Source organism: Pan troglodytes, chromosome 18 (genome assembly GCF_028858775.2).
Source record: "Pan troglodytes isolate AG18354 chromosome 18, NHGRI_mPanTro3-v2.0_pri, whole genome shotgun sequence".
Lineage (NCBI taxonomy): Eukaryota > Metazoa > Chordata > Mammalia > Primates > Hominidae > Pan > Pan troglodytes.
In genome coordinates, this window is record NC_072416.2 from 21,843,857 (window position 1) to 21,867,837 (window position 23,981).

A 23,981-nucleotide genomic window follows, 5' to 3' on the forward strand; every position below is an offset into this window, starting at 1 on the left:
CTGGGGAAGCCTTGCAATCATGGCAGAAGGCAAGGAGAGCAAGTCACGTCTTACATGGATGGCAGCAGGCAAACAGAGAGAACTTGTGCAGGGAAACTCCTCTTTTTAAGACCATCAGATCTCATGAGACTTATTCACTATCACGGGAACAACATGGGAAAGACTTGCCTCCATGATTCAATTACCTCCCACCAGGCCCCTCCCACTATATGTGGGAATTCAAGATGAGATTTGAGCGGGGACACATCCAAACCATATCAACTTTTATATAATAATATTGATAAATTCAGGATCAGAACACAACAAGGCTTTAGTGAAGGCTTCCCTCATTCTGTTCCATCTGTATGGGGCACCCTTCCCTGCAATATTTGCTGGACTAAATCCTACTTATCAAGGCTTAACTCAAATGCCTCCTCCTCCATGAAGACTTCCTTGACCATGCCCCTCCCAAGAATAGATTGTGCTTCAGTCTGTCTTGGGTTTCATTTATATGGCTGATTAATACTTGAGCCCTACAATTATTTCTTTTTTTTTTTTTTTATTATACTTTAAGTTCTGGGGTACCTGTGCAGAACGTGCAGGTTTGTTACATAGGTATACACATGCCATGGTGGTTTGTTGCACCCATCAACCTGTCATCTACATGAGGTATTTCTCCTCATGCTATCCCTCCCTTAGCCCCCCAACCCCCAACAGATCCTGGTATGCGATATTCCCCTCCCTGTGTCCATGTGTTCTTATTGTTCAACTCTCACTTATGAGCGAGAACATGCGGTGTTTGGTTTTCTGTTCCTGTGTTAGTTTGCTGAGGATGATGGTCTCCAGCTTCATCCATGTCCCTGCAAAGACATGAACTCATCCTTTTTTATGGCTGCGTAGTATTCCATGGTGTATATGTGCTACATTTTCTTTATCCTGTCTTTCATTGTTGGACATTGGGGTTGGTTCCAAGTCCTTGCTATTGTGAATATTGCCACAATAAACATACATGTGCATGTGTCTTTATAGTGGAATGATTTATAATCCTTGGATATATACCCAGTAATGGGATTGCTGGGTCAAATGGTATTTCTGGCTCTAGATCCTTGATGAATCTCCACACTGTCTTCCACAATGGTTGAACTAATTTACACTCCTACTAACAGTGTAAAAGCTTTCCTATTTCTTCACATCCTCTCCAGCATCTGCTGTTTCCTGACTTTTTAATGATCGCCATTTTAACTGGTGTAAGATGATATCTCATTGTGGTTTTGATTTGCATTTCTCTAATAACCAGTGATGATGAGCTTTTTTCCATATGTTTGCAATTATTTCTTAATTGAGGTGAAATTCACATAGTATAAATGTAATCATTTTAAATATACAATTCAGTGGCATTTAGTAAATTCTCAGTGGTGTGCAACCATCACCTCTATCTAATTCCAGTTCTGGAATTATGGAATTCCATAATTGGAATGTTCCATATGGAACATTCCCATCACCCAAAGGAGACCCTGTATCCATTAAGCAGTCACTCCATATTTCCCCCACCTCCCAGATCCTAGCAATCACTCATCTACTTTCTATCTCTATGGATTTACCTATTCTGGATATTTTATCAATGGAACTGTACAATATGTGATTTTTTGTGTCTGGCTTCTTTCACTTTTTTGAGGTTTGTCTACATTGTATCAATGCTTCATTGTTTTTATGAATGAATAACCTACCATTGCATAGATAGGTGATGTTTTGTTTATCTATCTGTTGATGGACATTTAGGCTGCTTCCACTTTTGTCTATTGTGAATAGTGCTGCTATGAACATCTGCGTACAAGTTTTCATGTGGACATGTTTCCTGTTCTCTTAGGTATACACCTAGGAATGGAACTGCTGGGTCATACACCAACCTGTTTACCAAAGCAGCTGCACCAGTTTTCATTACCACCAGCAGTATACAGCGTTCTTGTTTACCACATCCTGGCCAACACTTCTTATGATTTTGTGTGTGTGTGTTTATTATAGCCATCCTAGTGGGTGTGCAGCCCCTGGAATTTTGATTTGTTTTTATATCTTCCTTGCTCTCCACCAGTAGATAGTGAGTTGCTTGATGTCTGGGATTGCTGCTTAATCACCAGAAACCTTGTGTAAGAGTTAACCATGGGCTGAGTTTGAACCTTGTTCTTTTTGTTTATGATATATGATCTTGAGCAAGTCATGCAGCTCAAGCTCTCTAAGCTTGAATTCTTTCATCTGCAAGACGGAAGCCTCTGGAGTTGTTAAGGAAAAGAAATGCGATTCAGCTTTAGTGCCAGGACAGTGCCTGGACTATGGTGATTTCTCCATAAAGGTTTGCTGTAACAATCATGATCGTGACATCCCCAAGTGCTTGGACCTAGTACCTGCTACATGAGCGTTTATTAAATGAATCAATGAATCCTTTGCTATTGCACAATTAGCCCTCTTTTTCACTTTCTATCAACTGCTCCCCTGACTCCAGACAACAGTGTTACAAATTGATCACTCCCCAGATAAGGCAGACAGAAACAGTGGCCGGATCAATGGGAATGGTTCCCTGGAAAAGTACAACCTGAAATCCCTGTTGTGCATGCTGTGTATGGAGGATGGGATGGGTAGAGAGTACAGCAAGCTTGTATCTGCAAAGGGAAGAAGGAATAAAAGAGCTTTGCTTTCTTAAGATGAAAAACACTCAGTCTTCTTAGAAAAAGGATGACTTCAGGAAGTGCCTTGTTGAAGGTTCGATCAATGGCCCTAGGGGAGGGAAGGAACAATTCTATCCACACTTGAAGGCTGCAGAGGTGGCTTGAGGGGCTCTTAGGTATTGAGGGCCCAGAAGATGGCCTCACCACCTCCTTCCAGTTCTGTGAAGACTGCCAGGATTGGGCAGAGCCCCTGGGATCAACCACTGGGCAGCTTGCCTTTGTTCCTGTAGGCGTCTCTAGAATCCATTCATTCTGCCCACACTGGCCTTCTCTTTGTTCCTTTGAACACACCGACTGAGTGATGCCGGGTTTATTCCTCCCTCCCACCATCCCAGACCTTGCACATGTTGTTCCCTCTGCCCCATGAGTCCCTATCCCTCTTTCCTCCCTCATTCCTCTTCAAAGCTCGCCTCTCAGAGAAACCCTACCCCATCCACCGACTGAAAGGGCAGCTCCCACACGAACCCCATCTATTCTCTTACACTGCCTAATTTGTCTTGTTTTCCTTTTTCATATTTATTTTATGTTTTTAATGGGAATATTTCCCACATAAAATAATAAAACAAACACCCATGTGTCCATCTCCCAGATGTCGTAAGTCGCCAATATTTTGCCACATTTGCTTACTTCAAATTACCCCCTTTCAATCAACTGTATTGAGGCAGAACTTACTGTTTGTTGATTTTTGGCAAATGCACACGTAACTGCTACCACAATCAAGATATAGCATATTGCTATCACCCAAGAAAGGTTCTTCCTTTCTCTCACTCTGCTATATTTTTCTTCCTAATACTTAGCATTACCTGAAATCATCTCATTTATGTATTTTTAAAAATCTGTGTGCTGTCCATCCCCCCCACAGGAGTGTATGTTCCATAAAGTCAGGGATGGGTCTCACTGGTGTATCCCTAGTCCTGGTACATAGTAAACTGTTTTTTTTTTTGTTTTTGTTTTTGTTTTTGTTTTTTAAATAAAAGGAAATATCACTGTGACTTATAAACCTGGGAGGAGCAAACTCCAGGAGGACCTGGATGGCCTGGGCTCCTGAGAATTCTCCGCATTGCTCATACTAGAGTAGATGTGTCAGCAGGGTCATGCCCTAAAGACACCGCATCTTCCAAGCCCTTGAGAAGCAGCAGGAAACCCCTAGCAACAGTGCAAAAGGGGCTGAACTTCTTTTATTACTCAAGACACTCAGTTGACCATTCCTATTTTGAAAATCTCCATACTTGGATACCCAGGGCAGGGCAGCAGGAATGTAAAGGGGCAGAAATGGACAGATGAGGTATGATGTGAAGGGGGCAGGTCCCATCTAAAGGAGCACTGCACTGCTCTGTGGCTACATGTTGGGTTAAAGAAAATTATTCAATGACATTTCTTTCTTTCTTTCTTTCTTTTTTTTGAGATGAAGTCTCGCTCTGGTGCCTGGGCTGCAGTGCAGTGGTGTGATTTTGGCTCACTGCAACCTCCGCCTCCTGGATTCAAGTGATCTGCCTCAGCCTCCCAAGTAGCTGGGATCACAGGTGCACACCACCATGTCTGATTAATTTTTGTATTTTTACTAGAGATGGGGTTTCACCATGTTGGCCAGGTTGGTCTTGAACTCGTGACCTTAGATGATCCACCCACGTTGGCCTCCCAAAGTGCTGGGGTTACAGGCATGAGCCACTGCACCTGGCCCTCAATGACACTTCTTGAAGTATGGCAAGGCAGAATTTATTGAGGACCATCATGATATGTACAGGGACCACGGTAATGGGATTTTTCAGTCACAGAGAGAGACTGGGCTCAGCCTCAAATACAGCATAGACAAATGGGAATCTATAGCCATGGAGCAAAGTGGGGGGTCAGGGATTTTTTAAAAACATTACTAAGAGGAAGCATCAGAGGAGTAAGGGGGACTCTGGCTAAATCAACCTAGCAGGATTTTTGCTGGAGACGGGCCAGGGTGATCAGACATTACCTGAGGGATGACGAAGAATGAAGAACCTGTCTGGGCATGATGGCTCATGCCTGTTATCCCAACAGTTTGGGAGGCTAAGGCAGGAGGATCACTTGAGGCCAGGATTTCAAGACCAGCCTGGGTAACATAGGAAGACCTCAACTCTTAAAAAAAAAAAAAAATCATCCAGGCATAGTGGCACATGCCGTAATCCCAGCTATTCAGGATGTTAAGGTAGTAGGATCCCTTGAGCCCAGGAATTTGAGGTTGCAGGGAGCTATGATCATGCCATTGTTCCAGACTGAGTGACAGGGTGAGAACTTGTCTCAAAAAAAAAAAAAAAAGAGAGAGAATGAGGAACCTGACCAAACTGACTTAGCAGAGTTCTTTGCAGACACTGGATTTTACAAGGTGGTGCACTGATGGGCCTAGGAGGTTTAGGAGCCTGACTAAAGTTTGGTCAAGTAAAGAATCTTTGTCACTTGCCTGGTGGGAATGCCGGCGTTACCAGATCTTCCTGTTTTTCAAGCAAGGCAAGAAATCCACATTTTTAAAAAATGTGAAATAGCTTGATTCTTGAATTGTATAATAATTAACAAGTAATTATAAGTTAAAATGTGATGTGGGGCAAACAAAATACACCTGCAGGCTGTTTGTTAGCAACTTCTGAGTTAACATGCGAGATTGTTTCTTGTTTGTTTGGGGACTAACTCACTCAGTACAGGAATCTTTTGGTTTGACTGTTCACCCTGTCAGTAGATGTTTATTAAGTATCTACTATGTGCTAGGCATTGTTCTAGAGCCGCTGGGTATTGTGCTAGGCATTTGGCATTAATTTGTTGAAATGACCGGCATCAAAAAAGATAGAGATGAAAGATAGATGATAAAGATAGATAATAGACATAGATAAATAGATGACTGACAGATAATAGATGGTTAGATTATAGATAGATGAGACAGTTAGATAGATAGATAGAGATGTTACCCTTTAAAGATACATATTGAAATATTACAAATAATATAATGACTGGGAGTTACTTCAGAGGAATATGGGGAGTTGAATGAAGGTGTAAGTGAGGGGAGATTCACCATGGGATGAGAATTTTTGAAGCTGAATGATGTTTGGGTATGAAGATGATGGGGTATACTCTTCTGTCTGGTTTTGAATATGACTGGAAATTTCTCACACTAAAATGCTTGTTTTAATGTCCTCATCAGTTAAAGATGCATTCTGAAGGATATACAGGTACAATGACACCATATCGAGGGCTAAGTTTAAAATATTCAGCTAAAACGTTTCACAAGTCAGAATATAGGTGAAACACCATTTGGCAAAATATCGATAATTGTTACAATTTTGTGATGGATGGAGATTTGTTATGCTAGTCTATTGTTTTATATATGGCTGAAATTTTCTACAATACTTTTTTTTTAAAAGGGGACAGAGAAGTGGGAGGCCTCCTGTTTTCTAGGTACTTTTGGCAGTATGGAGTCATGCACTTAGGTGTTCATGGGAATTTTCCACAGTGTGACAGAGCTGACATCAAGGGGATGGGTACTCTTCAACAAGGGATGTCACTGTGCCGAGTGTTGCTATCGTGAGGTTAGAAGCGTGGGATCTGTTGGGCACTCCAGGTTAAGAACAGATTTCTCACTCAGATAGTTCCTCTGCAGGGCATTCTACCTCCCAGGTATCCTATTGGATGGCAGAATAACAGCAGTCAGAGTATCTGGAACCAAATCAGCCTCCCTGGGTCTAAGTACCAGCTCTACCACTTTCTTGCTGTGGCTTTGGACATGTTATTTAACCCTGTGAGCCTCGGTTTCCTCATCTGTTAAACAGAGTTAATACTAATACCTCACAGACTCAGTAGTCATTACATGTAAAGCGCTTAGCATAGTACATGGCAGTGAAGCATTTTTTAAAAAATTATTGCTGCTTTCGTTGTTATTGTTGTCGCTGTTGAGTGATCTAAGAGCAGAAAAAACTCAGAGATAGATGGACCACAATAATTGGAGGCAGAGATGAAAAGAAGTCACACACAGAGGCTCCCACTGTCAACTGATGCACCCACAGCAACCTGTTTGTGAGCTGCTGCAATCAATTTCTTGTATGGTGGGTGCAAAAGGAATAAAAGGAGAAGGCAACTTCCTGATCATTTCCTTTCTCTACAGAATGAAGTGGAGCTGGGGGAGCTGCTTCTGTCACTGAATTATCTCCCAAGTGCTGGCAGACTGAATGTTGATGTCATTCGAGCCAAGCAACTTCTTCAGACAGATGTGAGCCAAGGTTCAGGTACCGTGTGATTCCCCCCTTCTCTCACTTTATTAATGGGGCATCTGTGTTTGTGTGGAGGACCCAGTTTTCTTTTTCTGTATCCTGGATGAGCATTACTCATCTCAGGATGAGGCAGGTAAATGATGCCATCTTAGTAACCCTATTGGAATTGGGGAGTTGACTGAGACTGGTGGTGATAACTACTGGAAACTTAAATCCTATTTGAACCCAAGGAAGTGACTTGGCCTTTCCAAATGCTATTCCTGCAATGTAGACGCCATCCTGCAGGTGGCGATAGTGTGCATTGACTATCCATTCTAATCAATGAGCGTGGAGGACACACCCTAAGGTGTTTCGCCAGCTCATTTCATGTGTGCCATAAATCTTTATGAATTCCAACTCTGAAAAGACTTGTATTTAAAGTGTGTATATTATAGCAAAAACCATTCAAACATGACTTTTAATGGAACGGAACAGATTCCATTCCATCTGTATGTTGCTTCTCCCATGACAGCAAAGGATATTACTGTGAAAGCAGCTGTAGTCAGGGATCTGTTCAGCTCAGTGGTGGAATTATTGTCTTCTCTAAGTGCGGTAGCTAAAATAAATTACTTTTGCAATAAGGTGACAGCTAGAAGACACCTTGCATTCTCAAAAGCCACATTATAAAAACAGAGGCTTAGAAAGGGCCAGTGGAGGCAATGGTATTAAGACTGAAGAGTTTCAGACTCACCACGATGGGAGAGTCAGTATGATAAAATCATTAAGGGTTTAGGAGTCAAATGATGTGGCTTACAAATGATGTGGCTTTAGGGAAGTTACTTAACCACTATGTGCCTCAATTTCTCAATCTCAAAAACTGACATAATAACAGTATTCATCTTGATAAGTTGTTTAAACAAATATTAAATTAGACAATGTACATGAATCCCTTTGTAAACTGTAAAATGATCTAAAAATGAATTATAATTCTGCCATCTCTATTCACCTGTATATGGGCTATGGGCTCACTGAAGTGATAATGGGTTTCCACAGACAGAAATCCAGGGCAGGCTCTGAGTCTGGTTCTGTGTCCACCAGCAAGATCTTTAAAAACTGATTTCTCACCTTGAGTCCTCAGTTTTCTTATCTGTAAAATGAACACAATGCTGACATATGGGAGGAGCTCAACAAATATTAGATGGCTAAAGGAAGAAGGAAGGGGATAAGCAGATGAATGGGAAAATGGATGGATAATAGATGGATGGATGGTTGAACTGTCAAATAGATGAGAAATTGGCTGGATAGAAAATGGATAGATAAAAGTATGGTGAGATGATGAATGGATCAGTGAACTGACAGATGGATGGAAAGATGGATGGATGGATAAACAGGTGGATGAATGGACGGACTATGAGATGAATGAAAAGTTGAATGGGTGGATGGATAGAAGAATGGAGGAATAAAAAGACAGATGGATGGGAGGTTGAATGGCAGAATGACTGGACGGATTAGGTTTCATGATCTCCAACATTCTGTGATGCTGTGTCTAATTTTCAGACCCCTTTGTGAAAATCCAGCTGGTGCATGGACTCAAACTTGTGAAAACCAAGAAGACATCCTTCTTAAGAGGCACAATTGATCCTTTCTACAATGAATCCTTCAGCTTCAAAGTTCCCCAAGAAGAATTGGAAAATGCCAGCCTAGTGTTTACAGGTAGGTAGCATTCCAAAACCTGATGAACTCCAGGTGAGGCACGTCAAACTTACTGTCCTAGAGCCAGAAGGCATCTAGAGAGAGTTACATTTAAGAACATAATGTCTGGCATTCAACTACCTGGGTTTGAACCCACTTAACATCTATGAACCGGGGCAGGACTCATAGAGCCCTATAATATGATTGTTAGAAATGTGGACTTGAGCCAAATTTCCTCAAGACTGCCACATAATAACTGAGGTCTTTGGCAAGTTACTTAACTCCTCTGAGCTTCAGTTTCCTCATCTACAAAATGTGAACAATAATAGTACGTGTGGCATAGGTTTGTTGTGAACAGTAAATGACTTACGACTTTGCAATATACTTGGTACATAATAAGTACTCACTATGTGTAAGTACTCACTATGTGTTAGTTTTGATGATGATGGTGGTGATGATTCAAGTTCCCTGCAGTCAAATAGAGAAGCATATGAAAAAACAGGGTCACCTAACTCAGAGAAAGGGATTTTTAAAGTCTTCCCAGAGGATATAGTATTTAAGTAGAGGCTTCATGTGCTACTGTCTGGTAGAATTTAGTCCATTTTTCCAGGGTGTAATCTAATGTAGTATTTCCAGGGTATATTAGTTATTTATCGCAGCATAATAAATCACCCCAAAATTTAGTAGCTTGAAACAACAAACATTTATATCTCATAGTCCCTGTGGGTCAGAAATTCAGGCATACAAAGCTTTGCTGTATAGTTCTGTGTGAATACCTCTGACAAGGCTGCAATCAAGGTATTGGCTGAGGCTGCAGCCTCATCTGAAGGCTCAACTGGGGGAGGATCTCTTTTCAAGCTCACTCACAGTTTTCAGCATGATTTAGTTCCCTGCAGGCTGTCGAACTGGGGACCTCAGTTCCTTCCTGGTTGTTGGCCAGTGACCTTCCTCAATTCCTTGCCACATGGGCTTTACCATAGAACAACTCACAACGTGACTTTCATCAGAGTGGTCAAGTGAGGGAGCAAGAATGGCAAGGAAGAGTCTTTTTGTAATCTAATACTGGAAATGACATCCTATTACTTTCATTATATTCTATTCACTAGAAGCAATTCACTAGGTCCAGCCCACACTCAAGAGGAAGGGATTACACAAGGGTATGAAGAGTGGGAGGTGGGAACCACTGGTAGTCATCTTGGAAGCTCCTCACCACAACAGGGATAGAGTTAGTAGGAGTAATGGTTATTCTTTCTTGTGTTCTAATTACAGTATGTACTTCCCTATATCATTGCTAACATTCACCATAACCCACCCTGTCAAGTTGATATCTTCATCCTCAACTTACAGATCTAGGGACTGAGGCTTAAAACTTAAACAACCTACACAAAGTCTCAAGCTGATGGAATCAGGATTCAAGCTCTGGTCTTGCCAGCTCCACATATCAAGGGATCTATATTTCCTCAAGCACCCAGGTAGGGCTACCATTGGGGATCTGACATCATCCTTTGAGACATCCTTCTCCAGGGTAACTGGAAACTCTCCTCTGGTTAGATCTTGTCTAGAACCCTGGGCTCCAGGTCTCCCAAGAAATCAATCTATGGCTGAAAAACTCTTGCATACAAGATTTCCCCTATATAAACTTATTGCTCCTTCTCACCAAGATTGCAAATGTCTATCCTCTGAGACCCCTTCGAAGCAGGTTGGTTCTGGGTTTTCTCAAGGCCTGTCACCCATAGAGTCTGCGTTGAATCAGGGGATGCCTGCCATATGCAGATATAATGATCCCTTCTAATGCAGTCTGTGATGGCTGCTGTCCGGATGGAGTTACAAATAGACAAGGGCCTCACTCTCTCCTAGGTTTCAGGCCAACACAGAAGACCGTCACCCCTGACTCCTTAAATGGTGGACAGGCAGGCAGTGGGGCCTATTGTATATTAAACCAAGACGCAGATAAAAAATGAAGTCTCTTTTCCCAAGTCCCTGCTGAGAATAAGGAACCTCCTATTGTAAGCTTAGATGAGGAGAGGACCCCAGGGGAAACTGAGAGCCCCCATGGAAAGCCCTGACACTTCATATTTTACTTAACATTTTATGATAAATGTAGCACACACGTGTTATAATGAGTGACACCATGAAAAGATGTGTAAGGACAGAGAATCGGAGGAGAACAGGGGTTATGTGCCTGTGCTGGGGAGCTGGTGTCTGGGTCCTGGCTTTACCACTCACCTACTTTGGTGACCCTGGGCAAGATCTGCGTGCTTAGGTTTTCTCAGCTGTAAAATGGGGATAACAATATAGGACACTTCACAGGATTGTTATTTGCATTCAGTGAGATCAATAAACACACGGTGCTGAGCACTGTGCCGCCCATAGTAAGCATTCTAGAACTGTTAACTATTATTAAAGGGAAAGTTTAATGTTTTCCTTTTTTCTCCCACGCCCGTGGGGCAGCCACCACCTTCTCACTCCCTCATGCAGTTTTGTTTATTTCAGAGTGTTTTCTTGCTGTGGAATCCTTCTCCCCTCTTTTTTTTTTTTTGAGACAGTCTCATTCTGACGCCCAGCTGGAGTGCCGTGGCATGATCTCGGCTCACTGCAAGCTCTACCTCCCAGGCTCAAGCAATTCTCGTGCCTCAGCCTCCTCAGTACTTGGGATTATAGGTGCACGCCACCATGCCTGGATAATTTTTTGTATTTTTTGTAGAGACGGGGTTTTACCATGTTGGCCAGGCCAGTCTCAAACTCCTGACCTCAAGCAATCCGCCCACCTCGGCCTCCCAAAGTGCTGGGATTACAGGCATGAGCCACTACGCCTGGCCTAATGTCTTCCTTTAATGCCTTCCCCTTTCCAGTTCCTTCTCCCTGAAGTCATGCCTTTAATGTTCTGCTGTGTAGCATTCCACACTTTTTTCCTTGTTCACACAAACAATATCCACATACAGAGGGTTCTGTTCCTTTAAAACATTATTCATGAATTCAGCAAGTGTGTATTAAACACCTTCTGTGCCAGGCAGTGCTTCCAAGTTCTGGGAATAGAGCAGTGAACAAAACAGACCTAATCCCTGCCCTGGCGGAGCTTACCAGGACATTCCATGGATACCACACTGACACTTGCTTTGGTTTAATTAACAATGAATGTGTTCGTTGCCTTCAGATCAATATGAATACAAATGGATTTAACTTTTCATTTTTAATAACTGCATTAGATACTGTTGCATGATGTAGTGTGATAAAAGCTGAGGTTATTTATTCTGGGGGTGGGGGGTATGACAGAGCTTCAGGGATTGTGATTAGAACTCCAGAAAAATACATGGAAGTATGGAAAATTTTGCATATAGTTGCAGAGGTTTTTTCGAATTCCTTGAATTCCATATGGTTACCTCATAAGGCTCAAACTACAAGGGTAGTCACACCACACCCCCTCCCCATACATCTTTTATTCAATCCACAGCACTTCAGGTGGCAACTGTCAGCTGGGGCAGTGGTCAGCTGATGCTGTCAGGGAAGTCCTGTGCTCTCCATTCACAGAAGACCCGCTTCTCTCCTGTAAGTTTTGGGGCCCTGACTTGGAAGTTCAGGCTCCTCTGGTTAAAAGCTCGTTGAAAATATTCTTTCTGGAGAAGGAAGCATTGCCTGCCTGCCCCCTTAAATCAGGGATTCTCAACCCTGGCTGTACCTTAGAATTACCTGGGAGCTTTAAAATGCTACCAATGGCTGCACTGCATTCCGCAGAGACTCTAAAGCAACTGGACTAGGCTGAGGCACTGAGCATCTGTAAGTAGCTATTTTTTAAAAACACCCCAGATATTTCTATTGCTCATTCATTGTTCCGAACCACAGCTGTGAGTGGAAATCCCAGCTAGGGTGGCAATTTACATAAAGGGTACTGGCTGGAATAATATGAGAAAGGTGTCTTAAGCCAGTATGTATCTCAGCAAAGCTACAGTTCTCCTGAACTCAAATTCATAAGGTTCTAACCTGCTTTATTTGTCCACTGAGAGAAAGAGCTGTCACCTCTAGGCCGAGGAACCAAAGCCCAGCCTATTAGCATGTTTCCAAACACTTCATAACAAAAGTAAGGTTGGTCTGCAATTTAGCATTTGCCGTGAATCCCTGGTAAAAGCCTGTAATTAGCTGGTAAGCTGGACTTTCTGAACACTTGTTTTCCTGTGTGGGAGGAGGATTCGTCTGCAATTTTCTATCAGGTGGTTTCTGCAGCTGAAGTTTAAAAATAAAAAATGAAAAGAGGGGTAAAATTGCTTTTCACCGCCCAAGATAGCAACACACAGCCCAGAGGGCTTCCAGGAAATTCAGGAAGGTTTACTGAGCCAAAGTAAAGTGGAGCTGGCCACTGAGGTGATTGGGCTTTTACTGGATGTTGGGAAAAACAAGGAAAGAAAGCGTATTAGTCCGTTCTCACATTGTTACAATGAAATACCGAAGACTGGGTAATTTATAAAGAAAAGAGTTTAATTGGCTCATGGGTCCTCAGGCTGTACAGGAAGCATCAGGCTGGCATCTGCTTGGCTTCCCAGGAGGCCTCAGGAAACGTACAATCATGGAGGAAGGGAAAGAGGGATCGTGCACCTGACATGGCTAGAGCAGGAAGAAGAGAGTGAAGGGGGAGGTGCCACACACTTTTAAACAAGCAGATCTCAGGAGAACTCACTCACTATATAGTACCAAGGGAGATGATGCTAAACCATTCATGAGAAATCCACTCTTATGATCCATCACCTCCCACCAGGCCCCACCTCCAACATTAGTGTTTACAATTTCACATGAGATTTGGGTGGGGACACAGAGGCAAACCATATCAGAAAGGCAGGAAAAAGAAATGCAGCTTGATGGCAAACCTTCAAAAAGTTAAAAATAGAATTAGCATGTGATCTAGCAATTGCACTTGTAGGTATATACCCAAAAGAATTGAAAGCAGGGACTCAAACTCTTATTTGTACACCTACGTTCATAGCAGCTTTCCTTACAACCACCAACAGGTGGAAGCAACCTGAACATGCATCGACGGATAAATGGGTAAACAAAGTGGTGCATACATACAATGGAATATTACTCAGTCTTGAATAGGAAGGAAATTCTGACCCATGCTACAACATGGATGAAGCTGGAAGACATTATGCTAAGTGAAACAAGCCAGATATGAGAGGACAAATGCCATATCGTTTCATTTATGTGAAATACCTAGAGTAGTCAAACTCATAGACAGAAAGTAGAATAGAGATTATCAGGGGCTGGGGGAAGGACAGGATGGGGAGTTATTATTTAATGGGTGCAGACTTTCATTTGGGGAAGATAAGAAAAGTTCTGGAGGCCAGGCATGGTGGCCTGTTCCTGTAATCCCAGCACTTTGGGAGGCCGAAGTGGGTGGATCACCTGAGGTGAGGAGTTTGAGACCAGCCTGGCCAATATGGTGAAACCCCATCTCTATAAAAATACAAAAATTAGCCAGGCGTGGTAGTGGGCACCTGTAATTCCAGCTACTCGGGAGGCTGAGGTAGGAGAATCACTTGAACCTGGGAGGCAGAGGTTGCAATGAGCCGAGATCACGCCATTGCACTCCAGCCTGGGCAACAAGAGTGAAACTCTTTAAAAAAAAAAAAAAATTCTGGAGATGGATGGTTGTGATGGTTACACAACACTGTGAATATACTTAATGCCACTGAACTGTATACCTAAAAATGGTTACTTTTATGTTACACGTATGTTGCTATAATTAGAAGGAAAGAAAAAATAAGTAAATGAAGCTTCAGCCCGGGAGATCCTGAGCAATTCAGAGAAGTACCTGGATGCTGATGCTGGAACCTGGAATACTGTTCTTTTCCCTGAGAAAAGAATGTTCTTTCATTGCCACTTTGAGGGAATAGTTAGGCGTAATAGTTAGGAACCAGACCTTAGCTTGGGTTCATATTTGTGACTTACTTGCTGTGTAATCTTGGCACTTTGCTTGGCCTCTCTTTGCCTCAGCTTCCTCACCTGTAAAATGGGGATAATGGTACTTACTTCAGTGAATTGTTGCAAAGTCCAAATGGGTAAATAGACATAAAGGCTTAGAGCAATGCTTGGCTCAGAGAAAGTCCTCTTTAAATATGAGACGTTATTATTATTACTTGAAAGACATCCAATTTATGCAGCTAGATGCTACCTTGAGCTTATCTGAAGAAAGGCTACATATATATACATAAATAAATAATATAGTTTATCTACGTTGTCTACATAGAGTCTGAGATTCTGTGGAAAACCCAAAGAGGGAAGGAAAAAATTATTTTGCAGAATTACCTGGGTAGGGTATTGTCTTCCCTCTCGATGTTAGAGAAAGGCCATCTGTCTTCTTGGAGGTAAAGTTTTGGAGAAATCCCTAAATTTGAAAGAACCAAATGTCATGTGTTGAGCCTCTAGCCTTCTCCCTCCCTCAGTTTCCCCTAAGTGGCCAGGGTTTCCTGTCCTTCTGAAAGGCACTCAAAACCCTCTGTATGCTGGGCACAGTGGCTCATGCCTGTAATTCCAACACTGTGGGAGGCCAAGGCGGGTGGATCACCTGAGGTCAGGAGTTCGGGACTAGCCTGGCCAACATGGTGTAACCCCGTTTCTACTAAAAATACAAAAAATTAGCTGGGCATGGTGGCGGGTGCCTGTTATCCCAGCTACTCGGGAGGCTAAGATCATGCCATAGCACTTCAGCCTGGGCAACAAGAGTGAAACTCCATCTCAAAAAAAAAAAAGAAAAGAAAAGAAAAGAAAAAAGTCTTGTTCCCTTGGCAAACTTGATCAAGAGGCCCTTGGCTAAGGAAGCGTTTCCAAAGCCTGGGGGAAGGCAGGTGGAGGAACTGCTGCTTGCTGGCCACCTGTTATGGCTGAGGTGGGAGGGGGTGGGACCAGCTCCCTGGGGCTGGAGCTGACCATGTGTCTGTCCTTACTGATTAAATTTTTGGAGCACCTACTATGTACCTGGCACCATGCTAGATGTTATGTATTCGACAGAGAACCAGACATTCACGGCTCGTGTTCTCATGGAGCTTAATTCTAGTAGAGGCAGACGGACATTAATTAAATGCCACACCAATAATGATTGAATTGTAAATTGGTCTAAGGGCTCTGAAGGAGAGATGCAGGGCACATTTCAGAGTGTCTGACCCAGTCTGTGGAGTGAGAGGAGCTGACACCTGAGCTGGGAGCTGAAGGACAAGGAGGTATTAATCAGCAGAGAAGATTGCAGGGGATGCAGAGAGGTCGGCCGGGCTCCAGCCCCAGAAGAGAAATTGAGGCTGACGTCATACTTCAACCTGGGAGCTAAAACTGCCAGGGATTGGCATGAAAGACCCCCACACCCTGCTGCCTGTTGCAGGAATTGACCAGGGCATAGGCTTAGAGGGGCCTCATCAATAATAACCAGTGCAGGACAGCTATGGAATACACAGAAAAGAAACAAGGCAATGACAGACATGCCTCAATTTTTGCCAACCCTTGGTGTTTCTCTAAGACTAGAGAATGTGGCGTCTCTATTTTCACATGCATCTGCATCGCCCAGGGATTTGTTAAAATGCAAATTCTGACTCAGTAACTCAGGAGGCCAAGGTGGGCCTGGAATTCTGCATTTCTAACAGTTCCCAGGTGATGCCGATGCTGTGGGGCTGCAGACCACATTTTGGGAAACAAATAGACCCAGGAAGGGCATCAGGGTGAGTGATGATTGATTGTGCCAGTGCATTAATAAGAATTAAACCCTCGGCCCGGTGCGGTGGCTCACACCTCTAATCCCAGCACTTTGAGAGGCTGAAGGGGGCGGATCGTTTGAGTCCAGGAGTTTGAGACCAGCCTGGGCAGCATGGCAAAACCCCATCTCTACTAAAATTACAAAAATTAGCTGGTCATGGTGGTGCATGCCTGTAGTCCCAGCTGCTCGGGAGGCTTAGGTGGGAGCATTGCTTGAGCCTTGGGAGGTGGAGGTTGCAGTGAACCGAGATCACGGCACTGCACTCCAGTCTAGGTGACAGAGCCAGTCCCTATCTCAAAAACATAAACAAACAAACAAACTCTCTAGCACTGGTCCCTACCCCTGCACATTGTTTGACTCCCTAACCCTGTCTGTACGTTAGTATTACTCAGGGACTTTAAAAAAAATTCTGATGCCCAGTTCCCAGAACAGATAAACTGAATCAACCCAGGCGTCTGGGTTTTTTGGGGTTTTGGAAGGCATCTGTATTCTTCAAAGCTCCCAGGTGGCTCTCTTGTGCAGGCTGGGTTGGCCAATCTTTGCCTCTACTGTTCCGCCTCCCTCTCGCCCTGCTGTCTGTCTGGAGGCCTCCCAGACCCCTCTGTGAGAGCGAGTGCCAAGGCACCTGGTCTGTGTTCCATAATTGCTTGGCTTTCTGCAGCTGTAGCATCAAATCGGCTAATTGAATCTGCTGGTGAGATGAGATGGGTGGGAAGGCGCGGTGGGGAATGGATGGGAGGGCTGGAGGGCAGCATGCCAGCCTCTTGCTTAGAAAGACCCCAGGTCAAATGGGTACTGGAGGATGTTCTTTAAAGGGGTTGGGGTCAGGCACGGTGACTCACATGTATAATCCCAGTACTTTGGGAGGCCGAGGCAGGAGAATCACTTGAGTACAAGAGATCGAGACCAGCCTGGGCACATAGCAAAATCCCATTTCTAAAAAAAAAAAAAAATTAAAAATTAGCTGGGCATGGTGGTGCATGTCTGTCATCCCAGCTACTCAGGAGGCTGAGGTGGGAGGATCACTTGAGTCCAGGAGGTCAAGGCTGCAGTGAGCTAGGATCATGCCACTGCACTCCAACCTGGGCAACAGAGTGACACTCTGTCTCAAAAAATAAAATTAAATTAAAAATAAAAAGTGTTGGAGTTTGGGAAGCAGGACAGTGGAGAGGCAGAGGGTCTCCAGCAGAGAAGAGAAAAGGAAGGAATTCTGAGTGGGGCAGAGCATTCTGAGAGAGCCTGAAATTCTCCTGGGATGGAGAGATGTGTGGGCTTGTTCCAGGGCACAGATGCTTCCCCACAGCCCCACCCTGGCCACAGCCCACCCGTGACATACCTTCTCTCTGCAGCCATGCAGCAGCCTCTGTCTTTTCCCCTTCTAGCCTGACTTAGTGAGCACCAGGCTCAGCTCTGCCTCCTAGAGAGAAGGTTGCATGGCTATTCAGAGTATGGATTGGAGTGAGCTACAGTTTGGTTCAAATTTCACCTTTTGGCCATTCACAGTGGTTCACACCTCATACCTATAATCCCAGCACTATGGGGGGCCTAGGCAGGAGGATTGCTTGAGGCCAGGAGTTCAAGACCAGCCTGGGCAACATAGCGAGACCTTACCTCCACAAAAAATTAAAAAATTACCCAGGCATGGTGGTGCTTGCCTGTAGTCCCAGCTACTCAGGAGGCTGAGTTGGGAGGATCGCTTGAACCCAGGAGTCCAAGGCTGCAGTAAACTATGATCACACCACTGCACTCCAGCCTGGGGGACAGTATGAGACCCTGTCTCAAGAAAAGAAAAGAAAGAAAGAAATTCACCATTACCACCTAGACAGTGTATGGGCATTGGGCAAACTATTCTTTTGATGGATCTCAGGTTTCTTCTCTGTTATGAGCTTCCAATCTCAATTTTTATTTTATATATTTATTTTTACCTTTCCTCTAATGCTGAAAATCTCACTATTTTATATAAAAAGCTTTAGAAAGTGCCTTGTACAGTTAGTGCTCAATAAATGTGAAATATGATTGATGATGATGATAATTGATGGACCCTGCCATAGAAGAGCAGGACCTGGAATTACACAGACTTGAGTTTGAATCTTGGCCCCATGATAAATCAGCTGTGTGACCTCAAGCAAGTGACACTGCCTCTCTGAGCTCCAGCTTACTTTTGTGTAAAATGTAGCAATCATTCTTTTTATGGGGGTTAAAGGCAAATCAGCCTGTGGGCCCATCCAGAAGTGGCCACTTGGAAAATTGTATCTGCTGTTTTAATCATTGCAGTCTATGAAAGAGTTGAAAACCTGGTGCTTTGGAGGTATTTAATAGCTCAGCCCAGCAGCCTGTGGTTGTTGCCCCAGCATCTCCCTCACCTGTTCACCATCATTCCAAGGCTGCCAGTGGTATGATGTCTGGGAGCCAGGAATTGACACCAAATCTGTGCCAACTCAGATGCAGAACCAGGCGTTTGTGCTCCCTGAAGTTCCTTGGGATTGGCAGTATGGGGAGATAGGTCAGAGCAAGACCTGGCAGTAGGCACTCAGTGCCAGACCAGTCATGGGAAGTGAGCTGCAGAGTGAAGGGATTAAAGCCAGAGGACCACAAAAGTGAGCCCCTGAGAGCTACAGTATGGGGAGTATTATAAAGGGGAAGAACTTAAGAATAGATTCCATAAAACTGTGTATGTACTACTGGACTCATCTCCAAGCTACACAAGTGGATATTATTCTAAACAGTCTACTAAAGACACTGAAAACCAAACTATAGGGTGGCTCACCACCTAGGTCCCTTGGGGACACATCTGAGGGGCAGATACAAATAGCATTGCAAAGCCTTTGAAAACTGAACTGACATCAAAATAACAGCAAACAGAAGGCAGGATAGAACTTGTAGCCTGAACTTTTCCATGTCAATTTCTTAAAAAGTCAACATATTCAATAGGATTTAAGCAAGACCTAGAGTCTCATAATATTAAAAATGGCCAGGATACAACCCAAAATGACTTGATTTATGAAGAATTAGCAAAATCTGGCAAATTCTTAGAGAAAGTGTAATCAACAGATGCCAACCACAAGATGGCCCAGATGTTGGAATTATCAGATGAAGACTTTGAAGCAACTATTATAACCATGCTCCAATAAGTAAGGGTGAACCCTCTTGAAAAGAATGATAAGGTAGAAAATGTCAGCAGATCAACAGAGAAATAGAAGATATTAGAATTACGTGGAAATTTTAGAACTGAAAAAGTACAATCACTGAAATAAAATATTTGCTGGATGGACTCAATAGCAGAATGGAGGTGACAGAGGAAGGTGTTAGTGGGCTCGAAGACAGATCCAGAGAAATTATGCAACAGAGAGTGAAAAAAATCAGGGGGAAAGAAAAGGGTGGGAAGACCTATGGAGAAATATCAAAAAGGTTTAATGTTCATGTCACATGGATTCCAGAGCATTTATGTCACATGAATCCCAGAAGGAAAGAAGAAAAAACAGTGGGGAGCATTGGCATGGAGACAGGCGACTCACCCCAGACAACCCCTGAGTTCCTTACCAGATTGCTGGGCTCCTGGCTTAACCAAACCACTCTTGTTCTTCCCTTCTCAGAAACATTAGCAATTCATGAGGAAGCTGTGTGGCACCATGGTCAAAGTCAGCCAGAGCTGGCTTCTGTGTGATTGCGGGCAAGTTGCTTTACCACGCTGAACCTCGGTTTTTTTCTTGTCTGAACAATGGGGACAGTAATACTTCTATTTATCATGAACCACCTGTATGTTGATTTTCTCATTTAATCTTTCAACAAACATATAAGTTATGATCTATTTTATGATCATTTTTCAGCTGGGGAAACTCGAAGCTTAGGGACGGGAAGTGCAATGAGTATAGCCAACTGCAGAGTGAGAGAACAGTTCACCCAAAACTGCCCTCACTTCAGATACCAGCTGTAAGTTCTGAGGTCTCTAGGACTACCTCCCTTCAGACCAGTTGGTTACAATTTCAGGGCCCCTGTGACCTCCCTCAGGTTCAATAATTTGCTAGAAAGACTACTAGAACTCAGGAAAGTGCTACTTATGACTACAGTTTTATTACAGCAAAAGGGTGCAAATTAAAATCAGCCAAGGGAGGAGATGCATAGGGCAGAGTCCAGGAGGGGTCAAACTCTGAGACTCTAGTCATCTGTCTGCCTTGTGAGTCACAAACAGCATTTACCTCTACTCAGTCACTGTGTGTGACAATGCACACAGTATAGCCAGCCAGAGAAGCTTGTCACGCCTTTGGCATCCAGAGATTTTACTGAGCCTCAATCACATACTGCTCAGGTGGCTGATCTTCAGTCTCTATCCCCTCCCAGAGGTCTGGGTAAGACCTTTCATGATCAGTTTCTCCATAAGTCTGAATTGATACTATGTGATCCTAGAGCCCCAATCATAAATCACATTGCTAGGCTAGCCAAGAGTCAAAGCCCCTAGGCAAACAAAGATACTCTTCTTAGGCAGAACATTCCAGGGACCTAGAGATCAGTCCCTAGGAGCCAAAGACAAAGGCTAGGCCTCTTTTTGGGTAAGATTACTTTTTCACTGTTTAGGTAGTAACTAGCAACCGTGCAAAGTCATCCAGCTGGTGAGTGGTTAAGCTGAGCTTCCAACTTAAAGCTGCATGGTTCCAAAGCTCTTTTCACTCACTCTTAACCACGACATTGATGTTCCTGTGAATCAACTGGGGGTCTTGTTAAAATGTGGTTTCTGATTCCATAAGCCTGAGGAGGCACCTGAGCATCTGTATTCTAATAAGTTCCAGGTGACACCTGTGCTGGTCTGAGACCCACACTTTTGAGGCAGGAGGTGGGACTTGGACACTGGACCAAATTGAGGGCTAGCTAAAACAGGGATGGGGGAAAACAGCTTTCCATAAGACACACCCAACAGTGCGCCATCTCAGTTTACCATTGCCATGGCAACACCTGGAAGTTCCCGTCCCTTTCCACGGCAATGACCCGACAACCCAAAAGTTACCACTCTTTTCCTAGAAATTTCTGCATAATCCACCCTTTAATCTACATGTAATTAAACGTAGGTATAAATGTGATTACAAAACTGCCCTGAGCTGCTACTCAGCACACTGCCTATGGGGTAGCACTGCTCTGCAGGAGCAGTCACAGAGCTGTCACACTGCTGCTTCAATAAAGCTGTTTTCTTCTACCCTACCACCAGCTCACCCTTTAATTCTTTCCCGGGCAAAGCCAGGAACCCTCATGGACTAAGCCCTACTTTGGGGCTCATCTGCTCTGCACTACTTTGAATAGCTAGGAGACCCTTCCTCTGTTCTCCCGTGTCACCCCAATATGGCCAGAGCAGGGTTGGGGGACTCTGAGTTTGCAGAAATATCAGTGGGGAGATCAAGTAGAGCCTGCAGGATAAGAAGTTGATGGTTTTTTCTAAGTACATTGAGACATCTTTGGAGGATGTTGACCAGAGAAGTGATGTGGCTTAGATGTTTGAAAAATATCCTTCCAGCTGTTGAGAGGAGAATCATCTGAAAGACCACTGTGTTAATGGCAGATTGGACTGGAGAGGTGGCAGAAGGGTTTCAGAGAGTCACTCACTGGACTATAATGTTGGAGGTAGGATCAGCAGAACATGCTGATGGATCAGATGTAAAGGACCATTCCCTATCTTGGCCAAGTTACTTATCTCTTCTGAATCAGGATTTCTTGTCTGTAGATCTCAGTTCCCACCTCACAGGCTATTGTGGGGACAAAAGGAAATAATGTATAAATGGGCTCAGTGCAGTGCTTGGCATAAAGCAAGGGCTCAGTTGATTGTGGTGTTGAACCTGGATGTGGGCAGAGGCCATAACTCTAGCCAGGCGGTCAGGAGATAGAAGCATAGACCTGACCTGTTACCCTGGGGTTCTCCTGGCAGAGCCCCCAATAGCACTCTGACCTCAACTTCTCCTCCTGTGAGCTCCTTGAGTCTGCCAACATCCACCAGGTGGTAGAACTTGGCTGGATCGTACACATCCATTATGGGTTCCAATGGCAGCCTTTGAAGATCAGGCCAGCTGCCAGGGCTCCTGAGGGTTTTTATTCCACTTGAATGGCTGTTTAATGACTCTGGTGCCTTTGGATGGAACCTTGTTCCAGGCAGATCCCCATGGGGGACAGCATCAGGGAGCTGAGGGTTTATCCAACCACATATGTGCCTGCAGGGCCTAAGCTATATGAGGGGTCCAGCAGAGGCCAGATTTCAGGCTTGCTTTGTGCCTCGGTGGTGGCAAGATGCAATCTTATGCTCAGAAGCCAATGCCAGCACCTGGGTAGGTTCGAGATGAAGGCTTATGCAGGAAATCAAATCAGAAACCAAGAGTATGCTTTCAGACATCCCTTCTATCCATCGTCTCATTCTGACTTTCCCAACCCAGAGCTGCCAGTCAGCAGAATGCTTAACTTTTAAAATGCCAGGGCCTGGCCAGGTGCCATGGCTTGTACCTGTAATCCCAGCACTTTGGAAGGCTGGGGCAGGAGGATTGCTCGGGGCTGGGAGTTTAAGACCAGTCTGGGCAACACAGAAAGACACCATCTCTACAAAAAGTAAATGAAAAAAATTAGCTGGACATATGGTGTTGTGTGGCTGTAGTCCCAGCTACTCAGGAGGCCAAAGTGGGAGGATCACAGGAGTTGGAGGCTGCAGTGAGCTATAATCATACCACTGCACTCCAGCCTGGACAACGGAGCAAGACCCTGTCTCAAAATTAATTAATTAATTAATTAAACATTTAAAATATATGTATAATAAAATTTTAAAATGCCAGGGCCTGCAGGGCACAGCTTCTAGTGTCACCTGTCTGCCTACATTTTGAGGAAACGTGCTGTAGTGGAAATAGCTTTGGCTTAGAAATCAGAAAACCAGACTCCCAGAGTTTAGTGCTGTATCATTTTGAGCAGAACCTTTTAATCTCTTTCAGCCTCTATTTTTCTTCTATCAGATGCATATAAAATCTATCTCAGGGTTGTTCATGCAGTATTTGATGGTAATAACGGCAAACACTTAAATAGTGCTTCCTGTGTGCCAGGCACTGCTCCAAGTATTTCAAATGAATTAACTCATTTAATCTGCATAGAAACGCTATGACATAGTGTTACGAGATCATTGAGGGTGTTGCTTTTCTGGCCGGAAACCACTGTGCCTGGTGGCGCCTTTGTCTGAGTTTTGCCTGGACCCACTGGGCCCACTCATCCTGGCAGGCTGTGCTCGGCTCATGCTACCAGGCTGGATCCCATGCCTCTGAAGAGACTGGAGCAGAGTAGCAAGGGTTATGTGAGCAAACGAGCATGGGGTTCAGCCACTGTGCACAGTCAGGCACACCAGCTGCTGCAGTGGGGCAGGCAGTTCCAGGTGCCAGCATGGGTGCCGGCTCACTGCGAGGCTGTGGCTGGACCAGGATCACCACAAGCAGCTTCAACGGCTGGCACAGGGGAACACAGTGGTGCCCAGAAGCTTGGAGACACCAGGAACCACAGGGCCCCAAAGGGGAAGTCACAAACCTGGCTTGGGGAGCTCCTGGGCCTGGGCCCTCTGAAGGGCTGCAGCTCTCCTCTCCTTCTTTCTTCCCTCCTTCTTGTTGCCTGTAGTGTGGCAAACAAGGGGCGTGTTTCAGCCCTGTTTGTGTTACA

General features: G+C 44.2%; 1 protein-coding gene across 7 annotated transcripts in view; it reads left to right on the forward strand.

Annotated features, from left to right (window-relative positions):
* The window catches only part of SYT17 (synaptotagmin 17), a 100,170-nt gene that overhangs the window by 47,951 nt on the left and 28,238 nt on the right, over positions 1 to 23,981 (forward strand). For all 7 annotated transcript variants that reach the window (XR_001710247.4, XM_016929559.4, XM_016929554.2 and 4 more), the window contains 2 exons: positions 6,817 to 6,937; positions 8,459 to 8,614. Coding sequence is in view for 6 of the 7 variants with exons in the window: in XM_016929559.4 (XP_016785048.1) it covers positions 6,817 to 6,937; positions 8,459 to 8,614 (277 nt within the window). In the remaining variant the exon portion in view is untranslated. The remainder of the gene's footprint in view (positions 1 to 6,816; positions 6,938 to 8,458; positions 8,615 to 23,981) is intronic.